We start from the raw sequence: 15,759 nt of genomic DNA, 5'->3' as shown, positions 1-15,759 counted from the left end.
TCTTTTTTTAGCCTTTTTTTTCTTTGACTTAAAAAAAACAGTTTTGGTTGTTAGGCACATTAACATCCTCACACATAATTCTGTGCATCTAATTCTGTAAATATTAAAATGCAAAACACTTGATTGCAGACCATGATACTGCTGGCCTGGTTTACCTCAGATCAATCAGTCTTTGTCAGTTTTTGGGTTTTTTGGGTTTTTTTTGGTTTCCTTATTTGAACTCAACATCAGACAAAGAAAAGGACTGATTTCAATAACTCCCTTCCCGTTTCCTCTCAGTCCCAGTGTTGCCAGATTGGGCAGTGTCCCACCCAATGGGGGTTTTTGATTCTGACTTTGCAGACAACAATTGCTTTGCGCGCTTGCAAATACCTTGGATGAGCTGGGGTCAGTTCTGTGGTTATATTTCCTCGTAACGTCCGTTTCAACTGGGGAGGCACGGTTTCACAGGGGAGGCACGTGAGACAGTGGTGCACCTGTCATCGCCCTCGCCATCATGAGCAGATAATAATTTAATAAATGTATCCACTAATTTGTTCTATAAATGGAATTTATGTGTATGATTCTACTAATTTTATTTCATAATCAAAATTTTGATATTTCCTGTTCAGTTACAGGTGCAGGAAGCAAGGTAATGCAGTACTGAGCCCATGTCAAGTGGGTTGACTACGTGCCTAAAGTTTACTCAGCATATACTAATAATGTGATGCTTTATTAATTTTTTCATAGATTGCAGACATTTTTAATACGTCATCACTTTCCATTTAATAGATCACGTATTTCATGTTTGTCTAACAGTAACGTGGTGTTTGAATCTGACATAAAGCTACACTGAAAAAACCCATTGTGAAGAAAACAACTGGGATTTTTGTAATATTAGAAACAATAGATCATTGGTTTCATGAATGTATACAAGTTTTTGGGAGGATTTTTACGGTTGGTGTCGCACAAAATTAGGGAAACACCAAATTATCCCTGGTGATAAATTATTAAATTTAGTTTTTTTGTTTTGTTTCAATAGTATTGTATCAAGTGATTAATTTAAAATATTGTATTCCCTAGAACTGGTATTTCAAAATCAAACCACTTTCATGCATTTCACAAGAAAATCTGCTTATTGTTGACCTAACTTAAATTCGTAAAGAGGCTAGTTACCAGAGCCCCAAGTATTTGAATATTTGTGTTTTTTTTACCTTTCCTTCTTTTATTCTGATTGCTCTTGATATTAAGGGGGGGGCGTAAGCTCAAGGTTTGATCTTCTGTAATTGTTAGTTTCATAGATCAGTTATTTTATGTTTGGTCTGACCAGCTGCAAAAATAGTGAATGTTTCATTCATATTCCCTTTCGGGGTCACGGGGTTGCCGGAGCCTATCCCGGCCACTTGGGCGTAGACAAGGGATGCCCTGGACTGGTCGCCAGTCTGTCGCAGGGTAGAATATCCTCAATCACACATCCATTCGCTCTCACACTCACACCTATGGACAATTTAGAGTTGCCAATCAACCTATGAAGCATGTTTTTGGACGGTGGGAGGAAGCCGGAGATCCCGGAGAAAACCCACGCATGCACGGGGAGAACATACACCTCCACACAGAAAGGTCCCCTGTTGATGTTGTGTTTTTCATGTCCCCCAGCCGGGACTTGAACCGGGGGCCTTCTTGCTGTGAGGCAAGAGTGCTAGCCACTGCGCCACCGTGCAGCCGATGTATCATCATTAAAAAAATGTCTCAAAGCTGGACTTTACATTAAAACTGAAAGTAATAAATAGTGGCTAATTACGTCTAATTAATCATTAATTCACTTTTTTTGTGTAGGATCTGGTGTTTTTTAGATTACTTTTCGGCTGGAAAACCATCACTCTATCTGACAACACTGTCAGTCCCAGCAGTACAAATGTTTCTAGTTATTAAAATAGAAAAAAAACACCCAAAACAACAACAACAAAAATTCAGTTCTTTCAAGCGAAAAACTGAAAACAAAACAAAATTGACTTATTTTGACACCTTACAGTTGTCCCGTAATTGTTTTTGGACATAATAAAGAAAATCAAATTAGCATAATTGTGAGAGCTGTGATCTGTTTGAGGTGAACATATTTTTCCCTCCAACACAACGTCCTAGCCTCAGATCTAATGGGTGTGTTGTAACCCTAAGGGCTTTATTGGGACACAAAACCAGCCCTGACATTTAGTCTCTTCACCGGCCCACTGGACCGGCCCCTCTGACATTTAAGAGGTGGCCACTCTCGAAAAATCGTTTCACTTTTTCTTTCTTTTTTTTTCTTTTTTTTTGTATGTGCGTGTCGCAAAAAAATCCAGTTGGGTTCTTACTGTCTCTCCCTGTCTTTGTATATCTGCCTCATGGTTGCAGGTGGGAGCACTCCCCCGGGCATCAGCGCCCCCACTGTGACCAGCATCCCCTCTCCCATCAGTGTAAATGGTTTTACCGGCATGCCACCCCCGCAGGCGAACGGCCAGCCGCCTGCAGAAGCCGTCTTCACCAACGGGATCCACCATTACCCAGGTAGGTTTGAGGGGGCGTGCACGCACACAGCCGGAGGAAAGTTTAGTTTAATTAGAGGCTTCGTACCAGAACTAGTACTATAATAAGAACGTTTGCATGTGTTGGCTTACATCTGTGAAAAGCACTGAGGCATGTTGAGGAGGACAGCATTCAGCCTGCAGGCAGTGAACATGTCATGGAGATGAGTGTGTGGCAAAGGCACTTACGAGGCTCCTGGAGAGTGTGCCTCTGCGCCATGAGCCATGGATAGTGCCTCATTGGTTCTGTTTGTGAAGAGCCAGAAGAACAATCTGTCTGCTTTTTTTTTTTACACTCCTGTCTCCTCAGTGTTGCAGGAGGTGGTTTTCAGAGAGGACTCGGAGAAAAACGGCCTGGGCGTGGCTCCGCGGAGCTGTTTCGGGGTTCAGGGTGGCTGCTTCCTCTCCTCTCTGTCTGAAGGTACCATTCTCTAACTCCCAGTTACTGTAAGGACTTAGGGGAGTCAAGCTAAACTTAGAGCTCTCACATATTTTTAAATTATCACGTCAAAACATTTTTTTACATGTAATTTTTGGTTGTTTTCTATGGAAAAAAAAACACCTCATATTTATGATGGGTTTATGAAGAAAAAAGGGGAAACTTAAGTACATTGATTCCTAAGAGGCTAGTTAGCTCAATAGGTTTTTCTATTTAACCAACAAATAAAAATTCAATGGAAAAAAAAAAGTAGCACAAAAAATGCGGATCATCCTTTGAAAAAGCAAAAGTATGGTGGAACTATAATAACCTCTTAAAGCACATCCCTTAACCAACCTTAACCAAAAAATCTCTGTCGTTTTCCAGGACATAGTTTCTGCAGAGCAGCAGTAGTTCATTCCTACCCATTCCTGAGCATTGCTGAGCATTGGGTAGGAATTGTGGCTCACCCAGTCTACGAAAACAAATACAATCTTTTTCTGTCTGCTCCTGATTTACAAAAATTTGAAAAAAGAAACGCAATTTTAAACGTAATTTTTTTTTGCATGTCCTCCATCATGTGAAAAATGCCAAAAGAAAAAAATAAATAAAAGACAATGTTCATCAGTGAGTATTTAAACTACAATCATCAGTGTTTTTTGTTACCTATGTCTATTCTTTTTGAGTGCCATCCTTTATTCACAAATGAGACGCGCAATTTTAAACAGCGTTACATCAGAGAGACAGATTATGAAGTGTGTGCAGCAACAGGTGTGTCCTGTTTTGTGCATATTGTCATGCTGCACATTTGAGGGATGAATGTATAGTTTTGTGTGACAGGCGCAAGTATATTTTTATGCATTTGCTGACTTATTTTGTGCAAAGTTGGGCTTTTCCTCTTTTCTAGCATAAAATGAGCTACTTTTGAGATGCCTTTGAGGAGAAAAAACACTCTGAAAGCAAAGGAAGTTGCCTCCTTACTGCTCAAATCTCTAACCTTTTTGCTTCTCTTCTGTTATTCTTCTCTCCATCGCTCTCCTCCCTATCACACTTGTTATATATTACTCCCACCTTCCTCCATGCCCTCTCTTCCATCTACATCTCTGCCTCACCCCCTCCCCAACACACACACACACACCTCCATCCATCTGTGATCCCCCATCACCACCTCCTCCACTCTCTGTGTCTCTGATGAAGCAGCTCAAAGTCCCACTGCAGCTGATCCTCTCCAGCAGGCTTACACAGGAGTCCAGCAGTATGCAGGTCTGTCTGTCCATGTCACTGCAGAACTGATGTGTGCCTGTTTATATGCATGGGTGTGATTTCAAGGGACTGATGAGGGAGGAAGGGGGAGGGGGGTGAGGATAAAGATAACACTCCTGTGCTCAGTTTAGAATTTTGATCGCCGGTCCGCATTCGTTTAGTCTCTTTGCTGTGTTTTGGTGTGTGTTTGTGCAACATGTAGACTCTATTGTCTGCTATCTGATCGATTGTCTGCTGTGCTCCTGCATATATCACACTGTTTATGTGTATCCCTGCGTGCGCTGTGGTCATGACTGTTATCTGATCTGCGGCATGTGTGTGTGGGTGTGTGTGTGTGTGTGTGTGTCTCAGCAGCCTATCCTGCTGCATACGGTCAGATCAGCCAAGCCTTTCCCCACCCTCCTCCCATCATTCCACAGCAGCAACGAGAAGGTAACGCACACTGGTCACACCGTTGTAGACATTCACTTTTGCAGTTGTCTCTGTCACATCGGAATAAAAAACAGTCACTTTGTGTTATTTGGGTGCACTTTAGGATCGACATGAGTAAACACATTATTGCTAAAGCGGCGCAGCGGCGTTTTAGACGTTTTAGCCCGAAGAGACTACCAACAACATTTTTACTTGTGAATAAATTTAAAGCATACAGTACAGACCAAAGGTTTGGACACAGCTTCTCATTCAAAGAGTTTTCTTTATTTTTATGACTATGAAAATTGTAGATTCACACTGAAGGCATCAAAACTATAAATTAACACATGTGGAATTATATACATAACAAAAAAGTGTAAAACAACTGAAAATATGTCATATTGTAGGTTCTTCAAACTAGCCACCTCTTGCTTTTTTGACTGCTGTGCACACTCTTGGCATTCTCTCTCTCTCTTTATATATATAAGATAAATATAAAGAGAGAGAGAGAGAATGCCAAGAGTCTGCATTGTCTTGGCATTCTCTCTCTCTCTCTCTCTCTCAAGAGTGTGCACAGCAGTCATCAAAGCAAAAGGTGGCTATTATATACTATACTAAACTATACTATATATATATATATATATATATATATATATATATATATATACACACACACACACACACACACTGGACTTTTCTGGACTGAGAGGTCTGAGGTCTTTCCAGGTATCTGTTGTAGCCACTCCTCCAGCTTGTGGGTTACTGCTCCGTATGCTCCAATTACCACAGGCACCACTGTCACCTTCACTTTCCATGCTTTCTCCAGTTCTTCTCTGAGTTCCTGGTATTTCCAGTTTCTCATGTTCCTTCTTCCTGATGTTCCCATCACTTGGCACTGCCAAATCCACCACAACAGCTTTCCTCTATTCTTCATCCACCACTGCAATGTCTGGTTGGTTAACCATAACCATTCTATCAGTCTGGATCTAGAAGTCCCACATGATCTTTGCCCTTTCATTCTCTACCACTTTCTGAGGTTTTTCCCATTTTGACTTTGGGGTTTCCAGTTCATATTCTGCACATATGTTCCTGTATTTTATTCCAGCCACTTGATTGTGGCGCTCCATGTATGCTTTACCTGCCAGCATCTTACACCCTCCAGTTATGTGCTGGATTGTTTCAGGCACCTCTTTACACAGCCTACACCTTGGGTCTTGTCTGGTGTGGTAGATCTGAGCCTCTATCGCTCTGGTGCTCAGGGTTTGTTCCTGAGCTGCCAGGATGAGCGCTTTGGTGCTGTTCTGTCGGCCAGCCCTTTGTAGCCATTGGTAGGACTTCTTGATATCAGCCACTACAGTTATGGTCCGGTGGTACATCCTATGCAGGGGTTTGTCCTCCCATGAGGATCTGTCCTCCAGCACTGCATTTCTTTGCTCTCCATTGCCTGAGACATTCACTGAGCACAATGTCATTTGGGGCCTTGAGCTTGATGTATTCATGCATCATGGATGTTTCATCCTGGATAGTGGCTTCTACGCTCACTAGTCCTCGGCCTAATTTCTTGCGGCCACCATACAGTTTTAGGGTGCTGGATTTGGGATGGAACCCTCCATGCATGGTGAGAAGCTTTCGTGTCTTAACATCCGTGGTCTGTATCTCTTCCTTTGGCCATCTTATTATTCCTGCAGGGTATCTGATAACTGCCAGTGCGTAACTGTTAATTGCCCGTGTCTTGTTCTTGTTGAGCTGGCTTCTCGGGACTTGCCTCACTCGTTGGAGGTATTTGGCAGGTGCAGATTTTCTTGTTGCCTGTTACAGGTTGCCTGTGAAAATCCAAGGTACTTCTTACTGTCCTCAATGTCTGCTATTGTTACTTCTGGGAGTGACACCCCGGCTGTGTGGACTACCTTGCCTCTTTTTGTCATCATCCGACTGCATTTTTTCGAGGACAAATGACATCCCAAAATCAGTACTGTAGATTGCGGTGGTGTGGATCAGGGTGTGTGTGTGTGTATAAATACATAAATATATATATATATATATATATATATATATATATATATATATATATATATATATATATATATATATATGATTTTTATTTCTCTATGTGGCTGCAAAAATCCCTGTGAACTTAATGACCCCCAGGAGCAGGACATCTTTGTCCTGGACATTACTGCCCTCTTGTGGGGAAATCTTACAGAACAGCCTCACCCCCTTCAACTTTGCCAACACCGATCTAACAGTTTTCTTCAATATGTTTTTTTATGTTTATTGAATTATCATTCAATAAACATAAAAAAGGCTTATAAGTACAGCCTTCGTTTTGAATGGTACCTGATGCTTTTGACCACTAGGGATGCAACAATTCATTTTCCCCACGATTCGATTCAAAGCAAAACTTAATTTTGAGTCACAGTTTTGTTCCGGTTTGTGTTTATGATTTGTGTATTACTGGACAACAACAAAAAACTAAACATTTGGAGAAAATCCTTTTTTATACTTGCTAATGAGCAGTAACAAGGAAGAAACACCTTTTAGTTGGCTCATAGTATACCTGGTTTAAGGTAATAAAACAATAGCTAATAAATCCTTTCGTTTAATAAAACCCTTAAATTAAGCGAAATACGTGTTTGACACTTGCAACGTAAACATAATAGCATGCAGTAGAGATGCAATAATTCCCTTTTCCCACAATTCGGTTTAACCTTAGAAGATCCAACCTAATATTTGAGCTCACTCTCTACACTCAGTCACAGGGCCCCAGTTAAGCAGAATGAACTACTGTGGTAATGTAACCCAAAATGTGATGACTATGCCAGAGGTTAAAGGTGCAACATACAGTTTGGTTTTCAGTCAAGAATTGTGGCATCCCTAATAGACACTGAAAGTGCACTTCTCTTGTTAAATACTTTCTAAACTAGAATGAATTTTTGGGTAAATGTTGCCAGACCTTGTTACCTGACATGCTCCCGAGTTACACACCCTATTTGAGTTATTTTTTTCCTTTTCACTAAACTAATCACGATATTTGTCTTAATTGAAAACGGAACATAAATAAAACAAATACAAACTGATGCTGTTAAAATTTGAGTTTTCTTGCCTGTAAATGACCGACGGGAGAGCCTGACAGTGGATGCAGACTCTGTAACCAGCAAACAAAAAGAGCAATTACACTTAATGGGCAGGGAAAAGTGAAACAGATGAAGCGATAAGAGATCCACAGAGCCGAACATCTGCAATCAATACAGTGCATCACAACACTTGTATATATTGTATCAGCCTGAGCTAACACCAAACCTTTCCATCTTCCTTTATCTTTTACTCTGCTCTTTACGTGTTCTTTGGCTAGATCTTTCTCTCTCCAGGTCCTCCTCCTCTTCCATCTCCCTCTTGTGTTTTTTTCTCTTACCTTTGCTCCTCATCTGTCTCTCCTTTCTCGTTTTTTTCTCTCTGTGTTTGTGTCCATGCAGGACCGGAGGGCTGCAACCTGTTCATCTACCACCTCCCTCAAGAGTTTGGGGATGGAGAGCTGATGCAGATGTTCCTGCCTTTCGGTAATGTCATCTCCTCCAAAGTGTTTGTGGATCGGGCGACAAACCAAAGTAAATGCTTTGGTGGGTAAAAATCAACAAAACCAAAAGATTATTGGTTATTTATTCTGATTCTTCTTCTTTTTTTGTACTAATCACCCTTTGTGCCACAGTCTACACCCCCCTCCCCAACCTTTCAGCGTTTTGTTTTTTGTTTTTTTGCAAATCCTAAACCTGCATCATTTCTGCTTGGATCTGCGTAATTAAACTAATAAGAAAGGGAAAAGGATGCAGAACATCTTGATTTTGATCCTAGCAGCTGTTTTAACTAAAAAACAGAGATTTTACTTTTCCCAGATGAAGGTCATGTTTCTCTTCATGACTTATCAAATCAACAGTAAAACTTTTTTTCACACCAAAAAAAGTTTGCCAACTATTTACCAAGAGTGAGTTTAGGCTTCTCGATGGACATTAAAGAATCCTCAAAGGCGAGTCCATCAAGTCAAATTCCTTTTAAACGTTTTGGTTTTTGCTTATTAACAACAGCATGAATTTGTGAGAGTTTTTCCTTTCTATCTTTCTGCACCTAAATGGAAAAGCACTAAACTAAATATCCCTTCCTGGTGGTTGATGTTTGGACGGTACTCATCCTCATTTTGATGCGTCTGTCTTTGCATCGTGAACGTCCACACAGTTTCATTTCTCGTTTTCATGTAGCATGAATGTGTAGAGGAAAATATCATCTCATGAGAACCATGCTCACTCTTCATTCCCTCCAGAAAACAAAACCGGTCTGCCTGTCAGTCTAATGAGGCCCCTCCTCTCCTCTCATTTGTTTTTGGCCTTCTCCCCCTCAGGATTTGTGAGCTTCGACAACCCAGGTAGCGCCCAAGCTGCCATCCAATCCATGAACGGCTTCCAGATCGGTATGAAAAGACTCAAGGTTCAGCTCAAAAGGCCAAAGGATGCCAACCGCCCCTACTAGCCCCCTGCCCCCGCCAGCCACCACCATCCCGGTGGCCGGGGCAGCCATCACACACAGGGAAAGACAGGTCAGGCATCAACTGGAAACAAATCAAACCTATCAGATGAAGCAAACAGCGCTTCTTACATCCTCTCCAAAAACGTCTGCACTCACATTCCAAGTATAGATTTCTTATTAATGCACAAGTTTTATCACGCCATTTTACTGAAGGAAAACTAGTTGAGGAAACTGTTTGGAAAGAAACCAACTCTTTAAAAATGCAAGAGCTCTCCCTGATCGTCTGAATTAAAGGCTCCCGATAAATAAAAATGAAAAAACTGCCCACTTATCAGACACGGAAAGTGCTTTGATGTGAAGATAAGTGCCTTCTAATATGTTTCTGATACTCCAATTGGATAGATCATTTCTTTTTAATGGCTAGCTGACATAAACAAAGCTGTAGAAGCATTTACTTACACACAACCTCCCCTATATACAGAGCATCTTTACAGTGAGTGACGCTGCATGTTGCCCTGTAGGTAAAAGATAATTGGTGAGTGGTTGAGAGTGCAGCGCGGGGTAGGAAGTGCTTTCAAGGGGGAGGCATTTATTACCCCTCAGGCGGGTAATTGTGCCATTCCTCTTTGTCTCCTCCCTTCATCTGTGTGATGGAGAGTTTTGGCTGTGTCGTTCATTCACCACTGATGACTTCATTCAAGGGCAACTTATCACACACTCACAAACTAACCGAGCCATACCAGACCTGAGTCCCGAGGCAAATCACTGCAGGCGACTGCCAAACGCGTCCAAAAAGCAACAAAATGGGGCAGATTACTTTTATATTTTTAAAAAGTAAAACTGTCAACAGTCCCACCCCACAACTCTACAGCACTAAAGGAAGCTATGTCCTAGAAAACAACAGAGTTCTTTTTTTTTTATCCCTAAAAATTGTATCGTCATAATTAAAAGACCACTGGGAACACTTTGAAAATAGACCAAAAGATGATTGGAGTGGGGCTTTATTATTTTTTGGGCAACCCTGCTATGAATTATAAAAAAGAAGTCAAATTTTCTAAGGGAAAAAAAAACAGAAGCAGCTGCTGTGTATTTTTTGTTAATTTTTGTTTTATCTCTTCAGGTTTCGTTGAATTAAATGTTGAAGATTTGCTACCCACCACAGAGTGCAAACTCAACATCTGGGCCACAGAGGCTGCTTCAGAAAAAAAGTGCAGAGGGAGCAGTGACCGGGTCAAGGGCGCCTCCTTTTAGGATGTACCAACATATGGAACTCAGAGAGCAGCTGGATGAACCTCGTCAGCCCCGGGTCTTCTTTTTCTTCTGCAAACATGTACACACCCCCTTCCCTAACAAACCCCACACGCTTGAAAGACAGCTAACTTTTTCTGGACCACAAAAACTTTTCCTTGAACACTGGCGAAAGGGGAAAAAAGTAAAAGATCCTACTTTAAACCTAAATACAGTGACCAACGATATCAACTCTGTAAGGGAATATGGATGTCAAAAGAAATCCAGCAAGGACAAAGCCAACTTAAAAAAAAAAAAAAAAAAAAACTAAAAAAAAGCTGCCACAGAGGATCCTTTCATAAGAATGGTGTGAGCTTTTGGACAATTCACTTTTAAAGACCAATTTCTAAGACTTGAAACAAGAAGGGACACATTCTCGGAGGGAGGACCCAAGTAGGTGTTCGCAGGACACAGATTTGCTTAAATTTTGGGATGGCCATGTTTAGCTTGGAGTGCCTGTCCGTTTCCAGGGGAAACCGTTGCCAAGGAGAGCCATAGCAACGGTCTCCAGGGAGTCTTATCTGTCATTCCTTAGTTGTTTTAGGGACCAAAAGACCAAACCTTTTTATCACTGAGGACTTGTAGCTCTAATACAATTGGACCACTGCATCTCTTTTCAGTTGCTCTTAACTGCTTGGAGAGTTGCACTTAAAAAGACATGTACATATAAAATATATACAACACATGTGTATATATATATATATATATACATATACATATATATTCATATGTACGTATATATTGCTGATATGCTTTTTGGATACAGCCAGAACTATTTCAGATGACCAAATGAGGTCTTTCACTTCGCTAGTTTACAATTACTTAAAATCTTTATTTTTATTTTTCCCTTTTTTGTCTCTGGAGGGATGGCAAGTGCATGGGAGGGGCTGCTCCGTATCACAGCCTTATCTTTTTTAACTTGACATCCTAACCTCATAGATAGAAAAACACCAGAAATGTTTGAAATATATGAACTTGTTTATATTTGCAGTACATATATATGTATAACAAGCATTCAAGCAAATGTATTCATATATACAATATATATGGATAATAGATATTAATCACAAATTATGTACTTATATGTGCACATATTTTATATATGTGTGTCTGTATATAGAATGGCTACCGACTACGTTGAGCTGTAAATTTTTTTATTTATTCTTTTTGTCGATTATAGCTGGAAGTTTGAAACGATGCTCGGCTTGGGAAGAATCGCAAACCTGGCAGCTCCCAAAACTGCAGGCATTCCTATCTCTGATGTATGCTGACACAGGAAATGTTGCTAGGGGAAACGTGCGAGAAGACATACATCGTGTAAATATGATCTCAAAAATGCGAAAAGCCACAACTTAGTAGCAGGCTTCAAGAGAATCAGGCTGATTTTTTTTTAAGAGGAAAAGGACAATTATCTTCGTTTCTATTCCAAGCATATCGTTCCAGCTTACACACACACACACACACACACACACACACAAGTACACAAACTTTCTTTGAAACTTGAACCAAAACAAATAGGTCTCACAACCCTTGCTCTCTTTTTGCATTCAGTAAAGTGCATGTAGCGTATGGGCTCTCACCATGTCAGGGTGTGCCTTGTCACCTGCAGAATCTGCCATCCAGCACTGTGCTCTACGAAATCAAAAGGTTCAACAAAAAAAAGAAAAAAGAACTACTGCGAGCAGCAAATGCGCTATTATGATGTCAAAACTGCAGCCAGATCCATATCACTTCACAGCAGAGAGCTTCGTTGCACGTCCAACACAACAAGACATTGTTGGACCAATGTTGTTCAATACACACATGCATTCATGTTCAGAATCGCACTCCAAGTGGGCATTGGGTAAGCTGTTAGCACAGGTGCTATTGATCAAAGCTGTGCACTATCATAAGTAAAAAGCTTACTTAGGCTTTGCTGCTGGAATGGTTTAACACAGAATGTTACAGAGATTTTTTTGTTGATCCTTCATTCTTACCTTTTTACAGCTATGACAGAAAATGCTGGAAAACTTGTTTCCTGCACCACAAAAAGTGGGAAAATGTAGGCATCTTTGCTCTTTTTACCTAACTGGAAGCATACACTTCTAAATGTTATACTGGCTAATATTCTTGAAGAAACAAACATTGAAACTGTAATCGAAGCAACACCTAGATAACTAGCATGTGTGGCACAATCACACACAAGCTAAAACGCATTCCTGAACGTGCAGTTAGCCCTTGACGTTCACACTGGACAAGATGTGAGGGGCTTTTTTTCTTTTTCTACTGTTTACTTGCACATGTTTGCCACCTACAGTTGGAAGAATCTTGGTGTGAAATGTCAAAGCGGTGAAAATCTCATGAATCTTCCTTCAGGCTTTTTATTTCATCACGATAAATGAATGACTTGGTGTCATGGAATTCCAGCCGGGCACAAACCGCAATGATCAATATTCAAACGGTTGGCACTACAGTGAACTTAAAAAGGCGTCACTACCAAATTCAATTTCAATGCTTTAACTTTCAACACACGTTTTGTACGTCAAGCCCAAAAACAGTCATAGCGACGCATATACGCAATTGTTTAAAATACATCAGCCTGAAACATGCATATACGCATGTAGATATACTTTTTTATTGAAAGTGGTCACTTAAGCGGGCGTTGCCGAGGGCAGTGTGAATTTTGATAAGAGCGGCAACTGTTGCATCGCTGAAGCCGCCTTCCCCTTGCTTTAGCTTACAGTTTCCCCTTCCAATCCCCAAAAATAGAACCTACTATCCACCTGCAAAAGGTCAACAGAGTTGGATTTATTGGACTTTGCATTCAACATATTTTGAGCTGGTGGAGATTACTTAATGAATATTTATATGGATGAATATTTATTAGGCTATATGACACTTTGGAAGACAATGCTTCCTGTTGGGTGTTGTTACAAGTTTTCCTATAAACTGCTCATTATGCTGTTTCCCCAGCGTCTGCGCCTAACCTTTTTAGCAGTTTGAATAATTTAACATTTACCTTCCAAATCCAGCGAGGCTTAAAGACCACAACTACACATCCCAGGATGCCTCTGTTTGTGTGTGGGGGTCACATAGCAATCTGAGCGTGGCATTCAGTGTAAGCCAGATGACCAACACGAGCAGTGAATTAAAACAAAACTCCCCGCCACTACCCCACCACGTCCACCTGAACCCAACTTACCTAACAATAACATGCTAAATGTCACACGTCTGGTCTACGGCCGTGTGTCCTTTCTGTCTGCTCCGAGGCCAGGACGGAAAACCGTCTACACTGTTTGTTCTTTTCCTCGCCATTTGTTTGAGCCCATGTCTTTTACCAGTGTTTTCATGTCTGGAGGAGGGGGTAAAGCTGAAGCACGACAACCGTGGGAACTAGAATGCCTGGTACCTCATCCTCATTTGCTCCAAACTTCAAGCTGCAGGTTTACATGAAAAAAGAAAAACAACAAAAAGTGGAGGTTCGAAAAACAAAAAGAGAACGAAGCAAAAGTTTGAATATAAATATATAAATATATATATAAATACATCAAGGGATGAATATACTGTAAATTGTTTCCTTTTTTTGCTCTGTTTTCCTCTGTACATAGGTTTGCATATTTTATAGGACTTTTACTTCTATCTACAAGGACTGGATTACAAAAAAAAAAGTACTTTAAATACTAAAAAAAAAAAAAAATTATATATATCTATGAATGAAAATGTGATAACGCTCATGCAAACCAGGTACAAAAAAAAGTATATAGTTGCTAGGATACGGTACAAACTGTAGGACCTGACCAAGGCATTTATCCAGAATACAGTCAGGGAGAGCATTGACCTCAGTTAGAGCTTAGACATGCATTGACCTTTTTTATATTTAAAAAAAAAAAACAAGAACACATTTAAGTGGGTACTTTTCATTTATTTCTTTAGATATTTATTTAGAAGTCATGTCTGACATGATATGCATGCTTTCATGGCATTATTTTTTTATGAGTTGGTGCGTGACCAAATAGTTTTTTATACGACATGCATGAGCTACCAACGTGGTCCACAAGTGATCTTGGTTCTTCTGGGCAGGACCACGCCTTCAGCACTTCTTTGATGATGGAGGGGGCGAAAACAACTATTGACGAAGTGATGTCAGAGACACATTTTGATCTGTTAGCGATTAATTATTTATTTGTGTTTTTATTTATTTGTGCGGTCTGATTCAAGATCTGAGCTCTATTGTTTTGCCACACATCTTGTGTGTGCTGGATTTTTAATTTTAATTTTTTTTTTAGATCACTGCACTTCTAAATCACTGGAATTCTTGTCCTTTCACTGGTAAACTACTCGCAACAATGCAGTACAACACTAAAGCCTTATGTATATTGTAATTAAAAACTCATGTGATTTCTGTTTAGCAACAAAAAGATGTGTTAATACTCCTGAAAAACATTTCAAATTTGATCCCACTTTTGTGTCTATTTTGAAACCATTGCAGTGCAACTGAGGGAAGTTAAGTCTACTGTTCAGTCAGATACTGGATCACAACAGTAGGCTAAGTAGGCCTAAAGGTCACAGGGATTCTCTGCCAATGTTTTAGGAAAAACCTCTTTTTTTTTAAATAATAGCTGATTGGCAGGTGGCATAAAATTAAATCATCCAGCTGTTTTTGTTTTTAAACATTTGACAGAGCTCCGATCTTGTTTATCCCAGTCACCCTCCAAAGAGTACATTTCACTGAAGTCTGTGGCATTTCATCCAAAGGAGAAGTGTCACTCTCTTCAGCGCTGCCGCTGGTGTGATTTTATTTTCTAAAGCTCTGTTGTGTTTGCTCGACTCACTATTTCCATGGTTTGGTTTTTTAAAGTATTCTGGAACTCTACTGTAATTCCCAGTTTCAGCACAGATGGAGAGTGGGGAGATGAATGTTGCATATTAGGCTTTGCCAGGATCCTGATGAGTTGAGCTTCTGATTGGGCAGTGCGCTTTAGGCTCCCACCCCTCTGTCTATAGACTGCAACATTCTCCAGTCCCCTGGACTCATCTTTTGTAATTTTAAATGAATGATGCGTCTCAGCTTAGCCCAATAATAAAGCACAGTCTAGAATAAATGATCCCGTGTGCTGTCGTGATTGTGGGTGCTTTATCACTGCATGATTTATTTAACATAGACATTTTGAGAGTTGCTCATTTTGAAAAAACACACTCGCACATGAACTGAGCTTGACGTGATGCAGGTGAAGTAAAAATATGTGTGTAAATAGATTTTTTCTCTGCAAAACTTGGCTCCTAATTAGATGTGAGTGATGGGAATTAGGCTTCATTAAAGTTGTGAGTCAATCCACACCCCATAGT

At 40.3% G+C, this 15,759-nt stretch overlaps 1 protein-coding gene across 11 annotated transcripts in view; it reads left to right on the top strand.

The window, feature by feature from the left end:
* celf4 (CUGBP Elav-like family member 4) overlaps positions 1-15,518 on the top strand; it is a 109,211-nt gene extending 93,693 nt beyond the window's left edge. For 2 of the 11 annotated variants that reach the window (XM_011475144.3, XM_023955009.1), the window contains exons 8-14: positions 2,371-2,523; positions 2,851-2,961; positions 4,156-4,221; positions 4,573-4,653; positions 8,106-8,189; positions 9,023-9,217; positions 10,268-15,518. In XM_011475144.3, the coding sequence (XP_011473446.1) occupies positions 2,371-2,523; positions 2,851-2,961; positions 4,156-4,221; positions 4,573-4,653; positions 8,106-8,189; positions 9,023-9,150 (623 nt within the window). In that variant the 3' untranslated portion in view covers positions 9,151-9,217; positions 10,268-15,518. Of the gene's footprint in view, positions 1-2,370; positions 2,524-2,850; positions 2,962-4,155; positions 4,222-4,572; positions 4,654-7,984; positions 8,250-9,022; positions 9,218-10,267 lie in introns of all 11 variants that reach the window. The other 9 variants (XM_011475140.3, XM_011475136.3, XM_011475142.3 and 6 more) reach the window with 8 other exon arrangements.
* The last annotated feature ends 241 nt before the right edge of the window (positions 15,519-15,759 follow it).

The sequence above is a fragment of the Oryzias latipes genome, chromosome 5 (genome assembly GCF_002234675.1).
Source record: "Oryzias latipes chromosome 5, ASM223467v1".
Classification (NCBI taxonomy): Eukaryota; Metazoa; Chordata; class Actinopteri; order Beloniformes; family Adrianichthyidae; genus Oryzias; species Oryzias latipes.
The sequence above is the reverse complement of the archived record's forward strand: the minus strand, read 5'-3'. Positions and strand labels throughout refer to the sequence as shown.